Source organism: Acomys minous, assembly GCF_964271855.1.
Source record: "Acomys minous genome assembly, chromosome: 16".
NCBI classification, from domain to species: Eukaryota; Metazoa; Chordata; class Mammalia; order Rodentia; family Muridae; genus Acomys; species Acomys minous.
Genome location: NC_140498.1, coordinates 38992750 through 39009272, shown reverse-complemented (window position 1 = coordinate 39009272; position 16523 = coordinate 38992750). Strand labels below are relative to the sequence as shown.

The 16523-nt window shown below is 43.8% G+C and overlaps 1 protein-coding gene across 3 annotated transcripts in view; it reads left to right on the top strand.

Annotated features, from left to right (window-relative positions):
• The window catches only part of AXIN1 (axin 1), a 56425-nt gene that overhangs the window by 24344 nt on the left and 15558 nt on the right, over positions 1-16523 (top strand). For all 3 annotated transcript variants that reach the window (XM_084763060.1, XM_084763058.1, XM_084763059.1), the window contains exon 3: positions 10495-10635. In XM_084763060.1, the coding sequence (XP_084619186.1) occupies positions 10495-10635 (141 nt within the window). The remainder of the gene's footprint in view (positions 1-10494; positions 10636-16523) is intronic.

The following is a 16523-nucleotide window of genomic DNA, read 5'->3' as shown; positions in this document are numbered from 1 at the left end:
ATGACTTGTAGCCAACCTCTCCTTTTTTTCTCTCTCTAAACGGATGCATGGGATACTGGGCCAGAGACAGTATAATCTGTGTTGAGGTTCTTCTGCATTGTATGATGAACCCTTCTCCAAGCATACTAGAGTGAGTACCATTCACTAAGAGCTCAGAAACCTTACAGAGAATCTATTGTCCCTTCCTTCCTTCCTTTTTAAATTTTAGATAGGGTCTTTCCATGTAACTCTAGCTGGCCTAAGAACTCACTGTGATGATCAGGCTGGCCTGCATCCTACAGAGATCATCCTGTCTCTGCCTCCTAAGTGCTGGGATTAAAGGCGGACGCCACCACACTTAGCTGACCATTGTCATTTCTGCTTTACAGTGAGGAAATGGTGACTTGGTGGTACCAAGAAGCTTGGCCAGAAGTCTTCAAGGTCACCTCTAGAGGACAAGTATGATGATATCATTCTCCTTAAATCATCTCACATACATCCATGCAGAGTATGGGGTCCATGTGTCCTCTTTACCCCTATTCCTTGATTTCAACCATAAAGAACATTTGATGTGTTATGCAACTCAAAGTGGGTATGACAGCAAATCATAGTAATAAACACAATGCCTGATGGGGAGTAAGCCCATGTGGCCAACCACCTAAGCATAGGTAACCAGAAGGACCCACCCTTGTACTTGATGATTTCTATTTTCTCATCCTTTTGTTTGTTTTTGTTTTCTTGAGACAGGGTCTCTCTGTGTAGCTTTGGCTGTCCTAGACTTGCTTTGTAGACCAGGCTGGCCTTGAATTCACAGAGATCCACCTGCCTCTGCCTCCATGAGTGCTGAGATTACAGGTGTGTGCCACTGCCCTGGCTTCTCTCATCTTTTTATGCCTTACTATCCTGTGGGGTTCATAGAGCTTCATTAGGTGGTACCCAGCTCAATTAGAAGCTGCAAAGTGGATCCATAGTGAATGGTAGGTTGCTTTAGCGTCTAAGGTCACCTGTGCCTGCCCCTTAAGGGTTCTAACAGCTGATTGGCTAATGTTCTGGTGGAGGGTGCTGGTGGAGGCTGGATTCCTGATTTTAGGTGGAGAAGATGAGATTGTGCCAGGTACTGGTGGCTGATGTGACTTTCATTTTATAGGATACTCTTTTACCTTTAGGTGCAGAGGTGAGGTGCTTGTTCTATAAATAGCTGTGTTTACACAGTAGAGTTATGCCAGGAAGATCTTGTGTGTAGGCCAGTGTTTTGCATTTTATACAGATGGTCATTTAGAGTCAGATATTCCCTCTTACCCTTCTAGTACCATCTTCACTGTTCTATTGTAGTTCTGAAGCCTGGTGTAAGAAGATACAACTCTTGGAAGAGGACTTATCTTGGGAAACTAGTCTCTTATCTCCAAAGGGTATAGCACATGGAATGTGTAGTGACAGATACATTGGTGTCACTGTCATGGTGATCTAATGAGATGGACACAATCAGAATCCAGACACATCATTGCTGTCCATGAGTATACATCATAACATGAGTTGCCATTCATGGGTGAACCACATCAGGATGTCAATAACATGGTGTTTTGGCGGGGGTGGGGAGACAAGGGACTGACAGGGCTTCTCTGTAGTCCCAGAACACGCTCTGTAGACGGCCTCTGCCTTCCAGGTGCTGGGATTAAAGGCTAAAGGCATGCAGCATGCTCTTGTCTGTGAGTGGATATGCATCTGAGCATTGGTGGCATACTATCATTTATGAGTAGACAGTATTATGACATTAATGATAAACTGTCATGCCTTCTTTTATGTCAGCTGTCATCTATCTATCTGGGACCCTTGATGCTGGGACTGGGTGTTATTTCTTTGTTGTGGTGGGGCCACAGCTTGTCTGAGTCATTGCATGGATTACAGGGTGGCCTCTTGTCATTGCATCTGGGAGAGGACTGAGGCTCTATGAGATTAGTGGTTCTGCACCTGGGATGGTAGTGCTCATAATTCCTGAATGTGCACCTATATTTGCTGTGAGCTGTTCTCAGGGCAATATCAGACTGGCGTTGAGGGCAGGCGTGCAGCTGAGGGTAGTTTCTTACCAAAGTCAAGTACAGATCAGGTTCAGGAATTACAGATCTGTAAATGATGAGGTTAGGGACAGATCTGGAGACAGTGACCTCCAGGTAGTAGGGCATGATCAGTCTACTTGCCTGTTTCCTATTTGGCTCTAAGGCTGGCTTTTGTACTTTACTAAGAGTCTGTCCTCACCATTGCTATCTGAGCTCCAGAGATGTTGCAGAGCCAACAAGTATTGGAGGAATTCATCCAGTTTGAGTTGGGTCTCTGGGACTTAGGTGGACTGGGGTAGAGGTAGTCCTAAGAGTTAAACAGACCTTCTTCTCCAGCCCAGAGCCATCTGTTCAACCCAGTATGTCCTACCTGCTTAAAGACAGATTTGCTGCCAGGCGTTGTGACACATCTTTAGTCCCAACACTCGGGAAGCAGAGGCAGGTGGGTCTATGTAAGTTCAAGGCCGGCTTGGTCTACAAAGTGAGTCCAGGACAGCCAGGGCTACAAGAGAAACACTGTCTTGAAGAAAGAAAGAAAACCCAAAATTGTGTGTGCGTGTCTCTGTTTCTCTGTCTCTGTCTTTCTCTCTCTCTCTCTCTCCTTTTGTTGTTGTTGTTTGGGTTTGGTTTGATTGAGTCAGGGTTTCTCTGTGTAGCACATCCCTTCCTGGACAAGTATCACTGGCATGTGGCACCCATCATTAATCTCAGTACTCAGGGAGGCAGAGGCGGGCAGACCCCTGTGACAGGGATATGCTGAAAGGGTTATAAACTCTTTTTTTCTTTTTTAAAGATAGAGTGGTGGCTGCATACACCTTTAATCCCAGCACTTCGGAGGCAGAGGCAATAGATTTATGAATTTGAAGATAGCGGGGGTGAGGGGTACATAGAAAAACTGTGCTTTGAAAAACACACTCGGGGTGTGGGGGGCGGGGTGAGAGAGAAAGAGAGCGCGCGAGCATGAGAGTGCGACATGCACATGCGAGAGAGCGCGAGAACAAGAGCACTTGGAACTCACTATGTAGACCAGACTGGCCTTGAATTCCCAGAGATCCCCCTATCTCTGCCTCCTGAATACTGTGATTAAAGGCATATGCCATCATGCCCAGTTCTATCCCTGGCTCTTTATGTATGTGCAATGGTTAAACTAGGTCCTCATGTTTGCACTGTAGACATACTATAATTGAGCTATCTCCCTGAGATAAGTATTTTCATTAAGCTATGTTAGAAGGTTTCCTGGGAAGCCTGAAGAACATTTAGATGAACCAGGAATTGAGATGCTGTAGCAGTGCCAAAAGTGGGTTTGGTTGCCAGCACCCACCTCAGGCAGTTCATAACTCCAGTTTCAGGAGATAAAACACTTTCTTCTGGCTTCTGTAGGCACTAGGCTTATACATGGTGCACGTGCATACATGAGTATATATTATGTGTCCACTCTGGGTTGGCCATAGGTAAGCAAAGTAACCTCACAAAGGCCTGCATGCTAGTATTAGAAGGGGTGGGAAAGAAGCACTGAGTGCCCAGGATACCAGGGTAGCATGCCAGGGCGTGTTCCTAAGCCAAGGTTGGCAGAGGCCAGGGGAATGGAGTGCTAGAGCATCACTATAGCTGAAAACATGCAGGAGCTACAGAGTTTGACTTTCTTTGAAGTGTGAAATGTAGATCAAAGTTGATTCTTTGGGACTGCATGTCTAGGTGCCAAAGCACCATTTATTGAAAAGACTGTCTTTCCTCTATCAATTCACTTTCGGACTTTTGTCAAGAATAAGTTGGACATGTTTGCAGATTCCACTAGGTTTTATTGTGAGGACTTTAAAAAGTACAGAGAGCTGACTGTGGTGATGCACACTTACAATACCCTCTCCACTGCTCCCCACTTGCAGGTTGATCAGGAGTTTAAAGGTCATCCTTGGCTACATAGCAAGTTTAAGGCCAGCCTGGGCTACATAAAATCCTGTCTCAAAAACCATAGGAAGAGAAAAAGCTACAGAAACTTGAAGAGCCTTATGACCCGTGTGTGTCTTTGTGTAGGTGCACAGGTATATACACTGCTTTCAGGCATACCCAGTCCTCCTCTTTCTGGTTCTCAGCTGGCCTTCCACTTCTCTGTGACATTTCTCTTACACACCATTGACAGGACATTCTTTATCTTATCTGCAAAATCTGTTTTCAGTAGAGCAGTTGGATGGCTGATAGATGATTCCCCTGAGCCAGTACTATTGTATAGGAGTTTTAGATGTATGAACAACTGATAGCTCCCTTCCTCCTCTTGTTTTCTCTCATCAGAGTTGTTCTTTTGGACCTTAAGTTATGAATATATAGTATACATTTATGTGTGTGTGTATATAGTGTACATATATACACAGATTTATACACACACACGATCTTCTGGACCTTAGGGATTTTATATATATATATATAATTTTTAAATAATTATATATAATTATTTTTATATAATTATATATAAGTATATGTTATATAAATATTTTTATATATTTATATTAGATATTGTTCTTCGTTGAATTGTGTGAAACACAGACTTACCACACATGAGAAATATATGCCTGGTACTATGTGGGTAGGATGTGTGCTCAAGGAATTCTCCATTCTGCTGGACTGTTGGATGTGGGCACTACTGAACAGGACAGTGTTAATAGTCTGGAGGGCAGAGATCAAATCAGCAATTATAAAAAGATGACATTTAAAAATTTTAATCTTAGGGCTGGGCATGGTGGTGCACAGAGAAACCCAGTCTCAAAAAAAAACCAAAAAAAAAAAAAAAAGAAAAGAAAGAAAGAAAGAAAGAAAAAGAGAAAAGAAAATTTAATCTTGGGGCTGGAAAAACGGTTGGTTCAGTGGTTAAGAACACTGCCTGCTCTTCCAAAGGACGCAGGTTCAATTCCCAGCACGCACATGGCAGCTCACAACTGTATAACTCCAAGATCTGACACCAACACACATAAATTAAAATTAAATAAAATATATTTTTAAGTTTAATCTTTCCCTTATTTCCCCCTTCTTCTTTTTTAAAAAATGTTTCGTGTGTGTGTGTGTGTGTGTGTGTGTGTGTGTGTGTGTGTGTGTATTTTTTTTAAATATACAGCACTCTGCCAGCATGTATGCCTGCAGGCCAGAAGAGGGCACCAGATCTCATTATAGATGGTTATGAGCCATCATGTGGTTGCTGGGAATTGAACTCAGGACCTTTGGAAGAGCAGACAGTACTCTTAACCTCTGAGCCATCTCTCCAGCCCCCTTATCTCTTTTTTAAAAGACAGAGTTTTCATTGTATAATTCTAGCTGGCCTAAAACTCTGAATATAGACCATGCAGGCCACCCTTCACATTGTAGTAATTTTCCCGTATCTGTCTCTTTTTGATTTGCCGGGATTATAGGCATCTGTCATCACATGACACACATACCCCTTCCTCCAGTTTTTCCAGATAGCATTTCTTTGTGTGTAGCCCTTGGCTGTCCTGGAACTTGCTCTGTAGGCCAGGCTGGCCTTGAACTCAAACTCAGAGACCCATCTGCCTATACATTACCACCTGAAGAATGGTTTAGCATTAAGTAGAGTTCTGAGTTTTACTTCTGTGATTGTGTAATGGTAGTGCAGTTGACTGTGACTGATATTAAACTTAGAGGATAATAGTATTTGAAAAACATGTTTCTAACCTGGTGTGGTGGTGCACACCTTTAATCCCAGCAGTTGGGAGGCGGAGCCAGCCTGGTCTATAACGTTAGTCTAGGACAGCCAGGGTTGTTACACAAAGAAATCCTGTCTTGAAGGAAAAAAGGAAAGAAAAAAAAAACAATGAAAGAAAAGAAAAACATGTTTCTGAGAACAAAGTCATAGACTGACCAACAGCATACATGGGGCTAGGGGGCTGTCACAGACATCATGGCAGATACTTGATGCTGATTCTAAAGAGCTGGTTTCTCAAGCATCTGGCAGCCTCATGGCAGTTAACATACATCCCAGGTTGAGGCTGCTAGTCTTGCCTGTCCAATCAGGACTCATTTGTACCCAGTACAAATAATCTAGGGCTATAGTCTGTAGTCAGAATGCTCTCTGACAGATGGCATCGTTTTCCCAACACTGGGGCCTCTCCTTATAGTCTTGACACTTCAAGAATAAGAGGTGTGTTTTGATGTGCTGCTGTTATAAAATCTCACCTTTCTTCCTGAGGCTAGCTGCTGGGCCTTCTGAAGGCCTTCTGAAGGCAGAGTCAAGCTGTGCCTTTTAAGGCCAATTGCTGTCTGGCCCAGCTGATTGCCCATATATTCTAGGGGATAATAGTTTGGGATCCTGAGACACCTATCCAGTCACATCTTGTTGATGGAGTTAGAATTTTCTAAAAGTTTCTGTTCACCTAGCACATGGGTGTCCAAAAGGAGGCCTATTCCCTGAGAAATGATTTGTGTTTTCCTTCTCCTACACTGAGGGTGTGGCAGCGTGGCTGGCAGTCAAGCTTACTCTATGGTTTACTGCTCAGTGGGAAAGGCTCTAACCCTAGGATCCAGGGTCCAAACAGCTTGACCTTTTAAATGGCCCCATCCTTGTTATTTTTTTTTCTTTTAAAGATTTTATTTATATAGTATTCTGCATGTATGCCAGAGGGCACCATATCTCATTATAGTTGTTTATGAGCCACCATGTGGTTGCTGAGAATTGAACTTATGACCTTTAGAAGAACAGCCAGTGCTCTTAACCTCTGAACCATTTCTCCAGCCCCATCCTTGTCATTTTCTAATTTACTGATTTCAGATGCAGTGAGTAGTGCTATTGAAGGCCATCACTATATAGCCCTGGCTGTCCTGGAACTCTTATATCAGTGGTTTTCAACCTGTGGATTGTGAACTCCTTGGCAAACCTCTGTCTCTAAAAATATTTACATGAGAATTCATAACAGTAACAAAGTTGCAGTTCTGAAATAGCAGTGAAAATAATTTTATCCTTTAGGTCACCACAACATGAGGAACTATATTTAAGAGTCACACCACTAGGAAGGTTGAGAACCACTGCTCTAGACAGATCTAGAACTCACCTGCCTTTGCCTTCCACGTGCTGAGGTTTAAAGGATGCACAGCCATTTTCAGAGAAGAAACTGGCAGGAGGCCTATAGATCAGTGGTCCTCAACCTTCCTGATGCTGGTCCTTATTTTGGTGACCTGCAAACATAGAGTTATTTTTGTTGCCACTTCATAACTGTAATTTTGCTATTGTTATGAATCACAAATATTTGATATGCAAGATATCTAATATGCAACCCCTATGAAAAGTTGTTTGATACCCCTAGCAGGGCGGGGTGTGTGTGTCTCACTCCACAGGCTGAGAACCACTGCTATGAATGTACACCTTCTACAGGCTGTCCCTTAGCACAGCAGTGTGGAAACCAGTTCCCTGTGTTACAAGTGAGGTTAGGGCCTGATGTAGTGGCGCACACCTTTAATCCCAGCACTCGGGAGGCAGAGACAGGTGGATCTCTGTGAGTTTGAGGCCAGCCTGGTCTACAAAGCGAGTCCAGGACAGCCAAAGCTACACAGAGAAACCCTGTCTCAACAAAACAAAACAAAAACAAAAAGTGAGGTTAGGATGTGGCCAAGAGTAGCCTCTAAATTTCTGGTTATGTAGTTGTTAGTGCTAACTAGCTATCCATTGTGGGGTCAGAGGATCAACTAGATTTTACATATGTATATTTCTAGAGTTTGATTCCTGGAACCCATGTAAAAAGCCAGATGTAATAGTCCTGGGGAGATAGGGATGGGGTCCTTGGGATTCACTGGGGAGCTAATCTACCCTCATCAGCAAGCCCCAGGTCTTAGTGAGAGACTCTGTCTTAAAAGTAGGGGGTAGGGGGGATAAGATGGAGCCAGGTGTTGGTGGCATAGTCCTTTAATCCCAGCATTGAGGAGGTGGAGGCAGGCAGATCTCTTGAGTTCAAGGCTAGCCTGGTTTACAGAGTGAGTTCCAGGACAGTCAGAGCTACACAGAGAAACCCCATCTAAAAAAAAACCCAAAAAAATAAAAAATAAAAAGATGGATAGTCTCCTGAAGAACATACCCAATGTTGATCTGACTTCCACTTTTACTTGTATGAACATGTGTGAACGTTCACACAGAGACACATCATAGACACACACACACACACACACACACACACACACACACACACACAGAGAGAGAGAGAGAGAGAAAGAGAGAGAGAGAGACACACACACACACTGGTATCAGAAGCTTGGGTGGCAATACATAGATATAATTCCAGCATTTGAAGAGCTGAGGCAGAGGTAATGTAAATTGAACCAGCCTGTACTACATAGTGAGACTCTTAAAAAAAAAAAAAAGATTGATTTATTATGTATACAGTGCTCTGCTTGCTCATACTCCTGCATGCCAGAAGAGGGCATCAGATCACATTGTAGATGGTTGTGAGCCACCATGTGGTAGCTGAGAATTGAACTCAGGACCTTTGGAAGAACAGACAGTGTTCTTAGCTACTGAGTCATGACTCCAGCCCCATGGTGAGACTCTTAAAACACAAGCAGAGGCAGGCAATGGTGACACACATCTCTAATCCCAGCACTTGGGAGGCAGAGGAAGGCGGATCTCCATGAGTTCGAGGCCAGCTTGCTCTACAGATTGAGTTCCAGGACAACCAGCGCTGTTACACAAAGAAACCTTGTCTTGAAAAACCAAAACCAAACAAACAAAACACAAGTTGGGTATGATAGATCATGTACTTGGGAAAGCAGAAGCAAGAGCACTGCAAGTTCAAAGTCAGCCGGAGCTAAATCCCTGCCTCAACAATATCTGTTAATGATTTTAAAGAATAACAGGAGGTTAAAAAGAAAAAAAAGAATAACAGGAGCCGGGTGTGGTGACGCACGCCTTTAATCCCAGCACTCAGGAGGCAGAGGCAGGCAGATTGCTGTGAGTTTGAGACCAACCTGGTCTACAAAGTGAGTGCAGGACAGCCAGGGCTACACAGAGAGACCCTGTCTCGAAAAACAAGAACAAACAAACAAACAAACAAAAGAATAACAGAAGAGGGGGGCTGGAGAGATGACTCAGAGGTTAAGAGCACTGACTGCGCTTGATGTCCTCTTTTGGCATGCAGGTGTACATGCAGGCAGAGCACTGTATATATAACGATAAATAAACAAATAAATAAATATAATAAAAGAATATATAGCCGGGCGTGGTGGCGCACGCCTTTAATCCCAGTGCTCGGGAGGCAGAGGCAGGCGGATCGCTGTGAGTTCGAGGCCAGCCTGGTCTACAAAGTGAGTCCAGGACAGCCACGGCTAACCCAGAGAGACCCTGTCTCAAAAAAAAAAAAAAAAAAAAAGAATATATATACATAACCTAAAATGAAAAGACTTCTCAATGCACAATGCAAAAACTTACAAGGGACCAGGTGTGATGGTACAGCCCTATAATTCCAAGTACTCAAGGAGACTAAGGCAAGATCATGCATTTAAGGGGTCAGAGTTAGGGCCTTAATTGTAACAAAGTATATTTAGGGAGAAAATATTTTACATACTAGATAGATACTTGGAGGGCTAGAGACATGGCTCAGTGGTTAAGAGCACTAGCTGCTCTTGCAGAGAACTCTGCTTTGTTTCCTAGCACCTAAATGGCAACTCAGAGCTGTTCGTAACTTCAGCTCCAGGAGATCCAGTACCCTCTTCTGGTTTTCATGGGCACCAGGCATGCATTTAGGTCAAACACACTTAAATATTTTTGTTTTGTATTGTTTTTTGAGACAGGGTTTCTTTTGTTTGTTTGTTTTTTGTTTTTTTCCTCTTTGTAGCCTTGGCTGTCCTGGACTCGCTTTGTAGAACAGGCTGGCCTGGAACTCACAGCAATCTGCCTGCCTCAGCCTCCCAAGTGCTGGAATTAAAGGCGTGAGTCACCACACCGGCTTGTTTGCTTTTTTGAGACAGAGTTTCTCTGTATAGCCTTGGCTTTCCTAGAACTTGTTCTGTAGACCAGGCTGGTCTCTAACTTACAGAGATTGGCAGGATGCCTGAAGCCCAAGGGCCTGAATTAGAATTCTGGTGGGGCTGACTGGCTGCTCCAGAAATAGTTACTGGGTTGGGCCAGAAGTGGGCTATTTTGTTGCTGTAATAAAGATAATGAATTCTTTCTCTTTGTGCTCCTCAGAAGAAAGATGGAACATTGTCTGCTACCCAAATTATACTCTATGTATGTGTACTTAAATACCTTTCAAAAAATAGGGAACATCTGGAAAGATACCAGAGTTTAAACCCATCTCTTCCCTTTGAATTGGGAAGGATGGAATGAGGGGAGGAGCAAGGAGATGGAGATACATGGCCTTTCTGCTTTGTTTTTCTCTGAATTTCTTCTACACTGTTTTTTAGATAACTCTAACAGTATATATTAAAACAAGAGACTATTGCTCTGTTGCCACTCACATGCCTTTCTTATTCACAGGTATGGATCTTGGAGGGAGCCCGTCAACCCCTACTATGTCAACTCTGGCTATGCCCTGGCCCCAGCCACCAGCGCCAATGACAGTGAGCAGCAGAGCCTGTCCAGTGATGCTGACACCTTATCCCTTACGGACAGTAGTGTGTAAGTCCCATGCTTGCTGGCTGTGTGCTTCAGGGTTCTTTGTTGATCCAACTGGCTAGTCCTTACTGATTGATTCTCTTAGACCTAAGGTTCCTAAGGACAGACGTGAAGCTGGCCCTGGTGGCATGTATTTGTAATCCCAGCATTTGGGAAACTGAAGCAGAAAGAAGAATTGCCATGGGTGCCAGGAGAAACTGGGCTATAAAATGAGACTGTTAGAACAAAAACCTTAAAAAAGATGACAGACTGCCCTGTCAAAACCTAGCTCAAGGGCCAAGGTATAACCCAGTGAAGTCCCTGGGTTCAGTCCCCAGTACAACAAAAATGCTTAAAAATCCTGGAACAGAATCCAAACTAGAGTTGAAGTTTGCATTAGCTGCCTGTCTTGGAGGCCAAGGCTCCTGTAGCTTTTGCTTGTAGGTAACTCTTAGCTGCAGAGTGTGGGTTTCAGTGTGAAGACAGGCACAGGGAGCAGTCAGACAGGCAGTCTTCTCTTCAGGTGGCAGTGCAGGAGACAGCCCTGGCATCCATCAGGCTTCATAACTGTGTTTCTTGCCCATCTTGTTCTGCCCTAGACCTGTTTGTTTATTTTGTTTTTTCGAGACAGGGTTTCTCTGTGTAACCTTGGCTGTCCTGGACTCTGTAGACCAGGCTGGCCTTGAACTCAACAAAACTCCACCTGCTTCTGGCTCCTGAGTGCTGGCATTACAGGTGTGTGCTACCATGTCCAACTCCCTGGATCTTTCTATAATACGGAATCTAATCTTTTCTTTCTTTCTTTCTTTCTTTTTTTGTTGTTGTTGTTGCATTTTTAAATATTTTATTAATTTATTCATATTACATCTCAATGGTTTTCCATCCCTTGTTTCCTCCCTCCCTTCCATTTGACTCCCTTCCCTTACTCCCCTCCCTATGACTGTACTTCCCTCCCCCCCCCCCTTTTTGGTTTTTCGAGACAGGGTTTCTCTGTGTAGTCCTGGCTGTCCTAGACTCACTCTGTAGACCAGGCTGGCCTCGAACTCACAGAGCTCCACCTGCGTCTGCCTCCCAAGTGCTGGGATTGAAGGTGTATGCCACCATGCCCAGCTTTGTAATAAGGAATCTTGATATACCATGAGTAGTCCTGGGGGGTGGGGGGTGGGGAGCTGAGTTCTGGGCTAAGACCAGTTCACTGAGGGCCTGAGTGCCAAGCTATGGGGGCAAATCTTGGCCTCCACGTCCCTGATATTATGGTCACAATTAGAATTTGTTTTGTGTGTCGGGTGTGGTCACATTCCCAGAAGCCCTTGTAGGAATGGACCTGTCCTATGACCTACCTACTGCATGTTGTTTTAAAGAAATACAATCTCAATTGTCTGATTTTACTAAAGACTCAGGAGCCAGGTGCTAGGGTGAAAACCTATTAGCTTAAATAGCAGAGAGAGCACCCAACTGACCTTCCTACTCAGCCAACGTCCCAGGAGGGGGAAGCCAAAGAGCTCCTTCTTCTTCACACTGTCTTAAGTACTCTCTCTCAATGTCCCTCCTTTCTACTTAATCCCTGTCAGTTGGTTACTTGCTCCACCTCTTCACCTAGGGTTAACGCTGTGAACTACTACTACTACTTTCTCCTCCTCCTCCTCCTCCTCCTTCTTCTTTTCCTCCTCCTCCTCTTCCTCCTCCTCCCTCCTCTTCTTCCCTCCCCTCTTCCCTCTCCCCCTCCTCCTTCCCCATCCTCCCTCCCCCTCCCCCATCCCCCTTTCTTCTTCTTCTTTTTGTTTGTTTGTTTTGTTTTTTTGAGACAGAGTTTTTCTGTGTAATAGCTCTGGCTCTCCTGAACTCCCTTTGTAGACCAGGCTGGCCTCGAACTCACAGTGATCCACCTGCCTCTGCTTCCCAAATGCTGGGATTAAAGGCGTGTGCCACCATGCCTGGCTAATGTTATTAAATTCTAGGTACAGAAAGCTCTTGGGCCCAGCACAGTGACACATACCTATAATCTCAGCACAGGGGGGGCAGCCACGTGTGGACGGGACGGGGACAATGAGGGACGACATATAACTCATGGATTAAAGGTGTGTATTAAGACTGAACCACACCAAACAAGAAAGGGGTTCTTTACAGTTCACAATCTCGGGGTTCACAATTGGATCAAATATTTTGCAATACCTCCAGGTGGCTTTTTAGAGCCCTGGTGAAATGTTGGAAAATTGGGTGCAAATAAGGGAAGAAGGAAAAAGAGTGCCCACTTGTAGATCTGATGTATGTGTGTGAATGTGAGTACATGTAGGAGCCAGAGGCCAATACTACATGTCTTCCATCTTTGCTCTCCTTATTTAAAGCTTTAGGGTTTTGTTTTGTTTGTTTTTCAAGACAGGGTTTCTCTGTGTAGCCTTGGCTGTCCTAGACTCACTTTGTAGACCAGGCTGGCCTTGAACTCACAGCAATCGGCCTGCCAAAGGCGTGCGCCACTATACCCGGCCTTAAAGTTTTAAGTTTTTAAAAAATGTATTTCAGCCAGGCATAGTGGTCCATGCCTTTAATCCCCGCATTGGGTGGTAGTGGCAGGTAGATAGCTCTGTGACTTGAAGTTCAACTTGGACGACAGAATGAATTCCAGAGCAGCCAAAGCTACGTAGTGAGAACCCATCTCAATATACATATTTTTTGTTGTCTTGCCTATATCTATGTATTTGTACCATGTGTGTGCCTGGCACCCTGGAAGGCAAATGAGAGTGTCAGCTTTCCTGGACGTGGAGTTACAGATAACTACCCTGTAGATGCTGGGCCTTTGGAAGAGCAACAAGTGCTCTTAAACCTTAATACAGGGCTGACTCCACAGTCCCTAAAAAGAAAATTTTAATGTATTTTATTGTGAGTGTGAAAAAGAAAATGTAGGTACATGTGTGAGCCATAACACATATGGAGGTCAGAGGGGAACTGTTAACATGTGGGATCTAGAGAATGAATTTAGGTCATCAAGCCTGTACCTCTACCTACTGAGCCATCTTGCTGACACTGCACTTGCAGGTCACTGATTCTGTAAAACTAGCTGACCAGTGAGCACCAGGGACCTTTCAATGATAGTGTTATAGGCATACACTACCATACCCAGTTTTCTTTCTTTCTTTCTTTTTAAAATTTATTTATTATTATGTATACAGAGCTCTGCCTGCATGTACACCCGCAGGCCAGAACAAGGCATCAGATTATATTATAGATGGTTGTGAGCCACCATGCTGGGAATTGAACTCAGGACCTCTGGAAGAGCAGGCAATGAATGCTCTTTGCCGCTGAGCCTTCTCTTCAGTCCCAGCTTTCTTTTTTTCTTTTTGGTTGTTTTTTGGTTTGGTTTGGTTTGGTTTTGGTTTTGGTTTTTTTGAGACAGGGTTTATTTATGTTATCTTGGCTGTCTTGGACTTGCTTTGTTGGCCAGACTAGCCTCGAACTCATATCAATCCACCACGCCTGGGTTCTTTTGTTTTTTTAAGTAGATGCTGGAGATAATGTTGGTGTAGCAAACACTTTAGAGTCTCCCCAGTTCCCCATCTCCCACTGGTGGATCTGAACCACTGTTGAGTATATGTGTGGTTATTAGTTTGTTTATTTTCATTGATACAAGTAAACATTTCTTGGAGAAATTAGTAAGTAGCATAACAACATGTCATATAATCTGGTTACAGTATCATTTCATTCTTGGGTTCTAATCTAGATGCTTCAGTCACTTTTCACACACACACACAAAAAAAGTCCACTTAAGCAAATACAATAGTATCCTGAAGACAGGACTGTTAGCAGTTTACCAAATCTAATGGCTCACTTATAAAGGAGGAGACCCTTCTCTGGATATTTTAGACAGTCCACATATATTGAATAACACTGATAACAATTGGAGCCAGTTTCTAATTACCTATTATATAAAAGTCTTAGGGCTACAAGGGGTAGTTTTCAAAATACTTTTACAGGTGCATTCTAATTAAATGCTAGCTACTAAACCCTAGAATGTCTTTTTAAGTAGCGTTTTTTGTTGCTGTTGTTTTTTGAGATAGAGTTTCTCTGTGTAACAGAGCCCTGGTTGTCCTGCCCAGCAAGTACTATATTTATTAAGTAACAATATTCAAAAGAGTAAGCTTGTTAAAGAATGATTTTTGTGCCAGGGGAGATGGCACATGTCTTCAATCTTAGCACTCAGGAGGCAGAGGCAGGTGGATCTATATGAGTCCCAGGCCAGCCTGGTCTACAAAGCAAGTCCAGGACAGCCAGGGCTTTAGGACCTGTCTTGAAAAACCTAACAACAAACAAAAACACCATTGTGCAGTGGTGCATGTTGGTAATTCCAGCACTCAGGGAGGCAGAAGCAGGTGGATCTCTGTGAATTCCAGGACAGCCAAGGCTACACCGAGAAACCCTATTGGTGTACTTTTAAACAACTATTTTTATTTTGGGTTCCCTAAATCTCTTTGTCCCTTTCACACCCCAATCCCTTTCAATACCAGGTAGGGGAGAAAGAAAGTTAGTGGGGAGAGGGGACGTAGTTTTCCTTAGCTGCTTCTTGCTGTTTAGGGTCTTTGGGTTCTTTGGGGGCAAATCCAATCCTTGTTTCAGGATAACTCCAACCTTTTTTTTTTTCTTTTGGTTTTTCGAGACAAGTTTTCTCTGTATTATAGTTCTGGTTGTCCTGGAACTCTCTTTGTTAGACCAGCCTGGCCTTGAACTCACAGAGATCCACCTGTCTCTGCCTTCCAAGTGCTGGGATTGAGGGCAACTCCAACTTCTTATTGTCAGACTGCATCAACAATAATCAGGAGCAGCAGAGGGGAAGCACCCCCCCTCACCCCCACCCCCATAGTTCACAGCAGACACATACCACTTTCAGGAGTCAGTTATCAGCTGTGGACAAACTGGAGAAGCCCACATATCCCACACCTGGGATTAAAACAAAAACATATTTATATATAAACCAAAATTCCACAATAAAACTCTGTCTTGGAAAACAGAAGTCAAAAAAGAATTTTTGTTCTATTGTTCATTGCTACATTCTAAATAATGCCTGGCTTATGTACTTTTTTTGTGCTTGGTTCTTTTCACCTGCCTGCCTTTAAACATTCTTCCAACACCTAGCTTTTAAAAATAGACTGTGCCCAGCCAGGGCTACACAGAGAAACCCTGTCTCAAACAAAACAAAACAAGGGGGCTGGAGAGATGGCTCAGAGGTTAAGAGCACTGTCTGTTCTTCCAGTGGTCCTGAGTTCAATTCCCAGCAGCCACATGGTGGGTCACAACCATCTGTAATGAGATCTGGTTCCCTCTTCTGGCGTGCAGGCACACATTGAGACAAAATACTGTATAAATAAATAAATCTTTAAAAAACAAAACAACAGGGGCTGGAGGGAAGGCTCAGAGGTTAAGAGCACTGTCTGTTCTTCTAAAGGTCCTGAGTTCAATTCCCAGCAACCACATGATGTCTCACAACCATCTATAATGGTGCTCCCCCCCCCATTTTTCTTTTCTTTTTTTAGAAATAACATTTATTTATTTACTATTATGTATACAGTGCTCTGTCTGCATGTACACCTGCAGGCCAGACGATCAGATCACATTATAGATGGTTGTGAGCCACCATGTGGTTGTTGGGAATTGAACTCAGGACCTCTGGAGGAGCAGTCGGTGCCCTTAACCTCTGAGTCATCTCTCCAACCCTTTTTTTTTTCCTGTTTTTCAACACAGGGTTTCTCTGTGTAGCCTTGGCTATCCTGGACTTGCTTTGTAGACCAGGCTGGCCTCGAACTCAGGGATCCACCTGCCTCTGCCTCCCGAGTGCTGGGATTAAAGGCATCTGCCACCACGCCCGGCCTGGTTCCCTCTTCTGGTATACAGCTATACATGCAAGCAGGACACTGTATAAATAA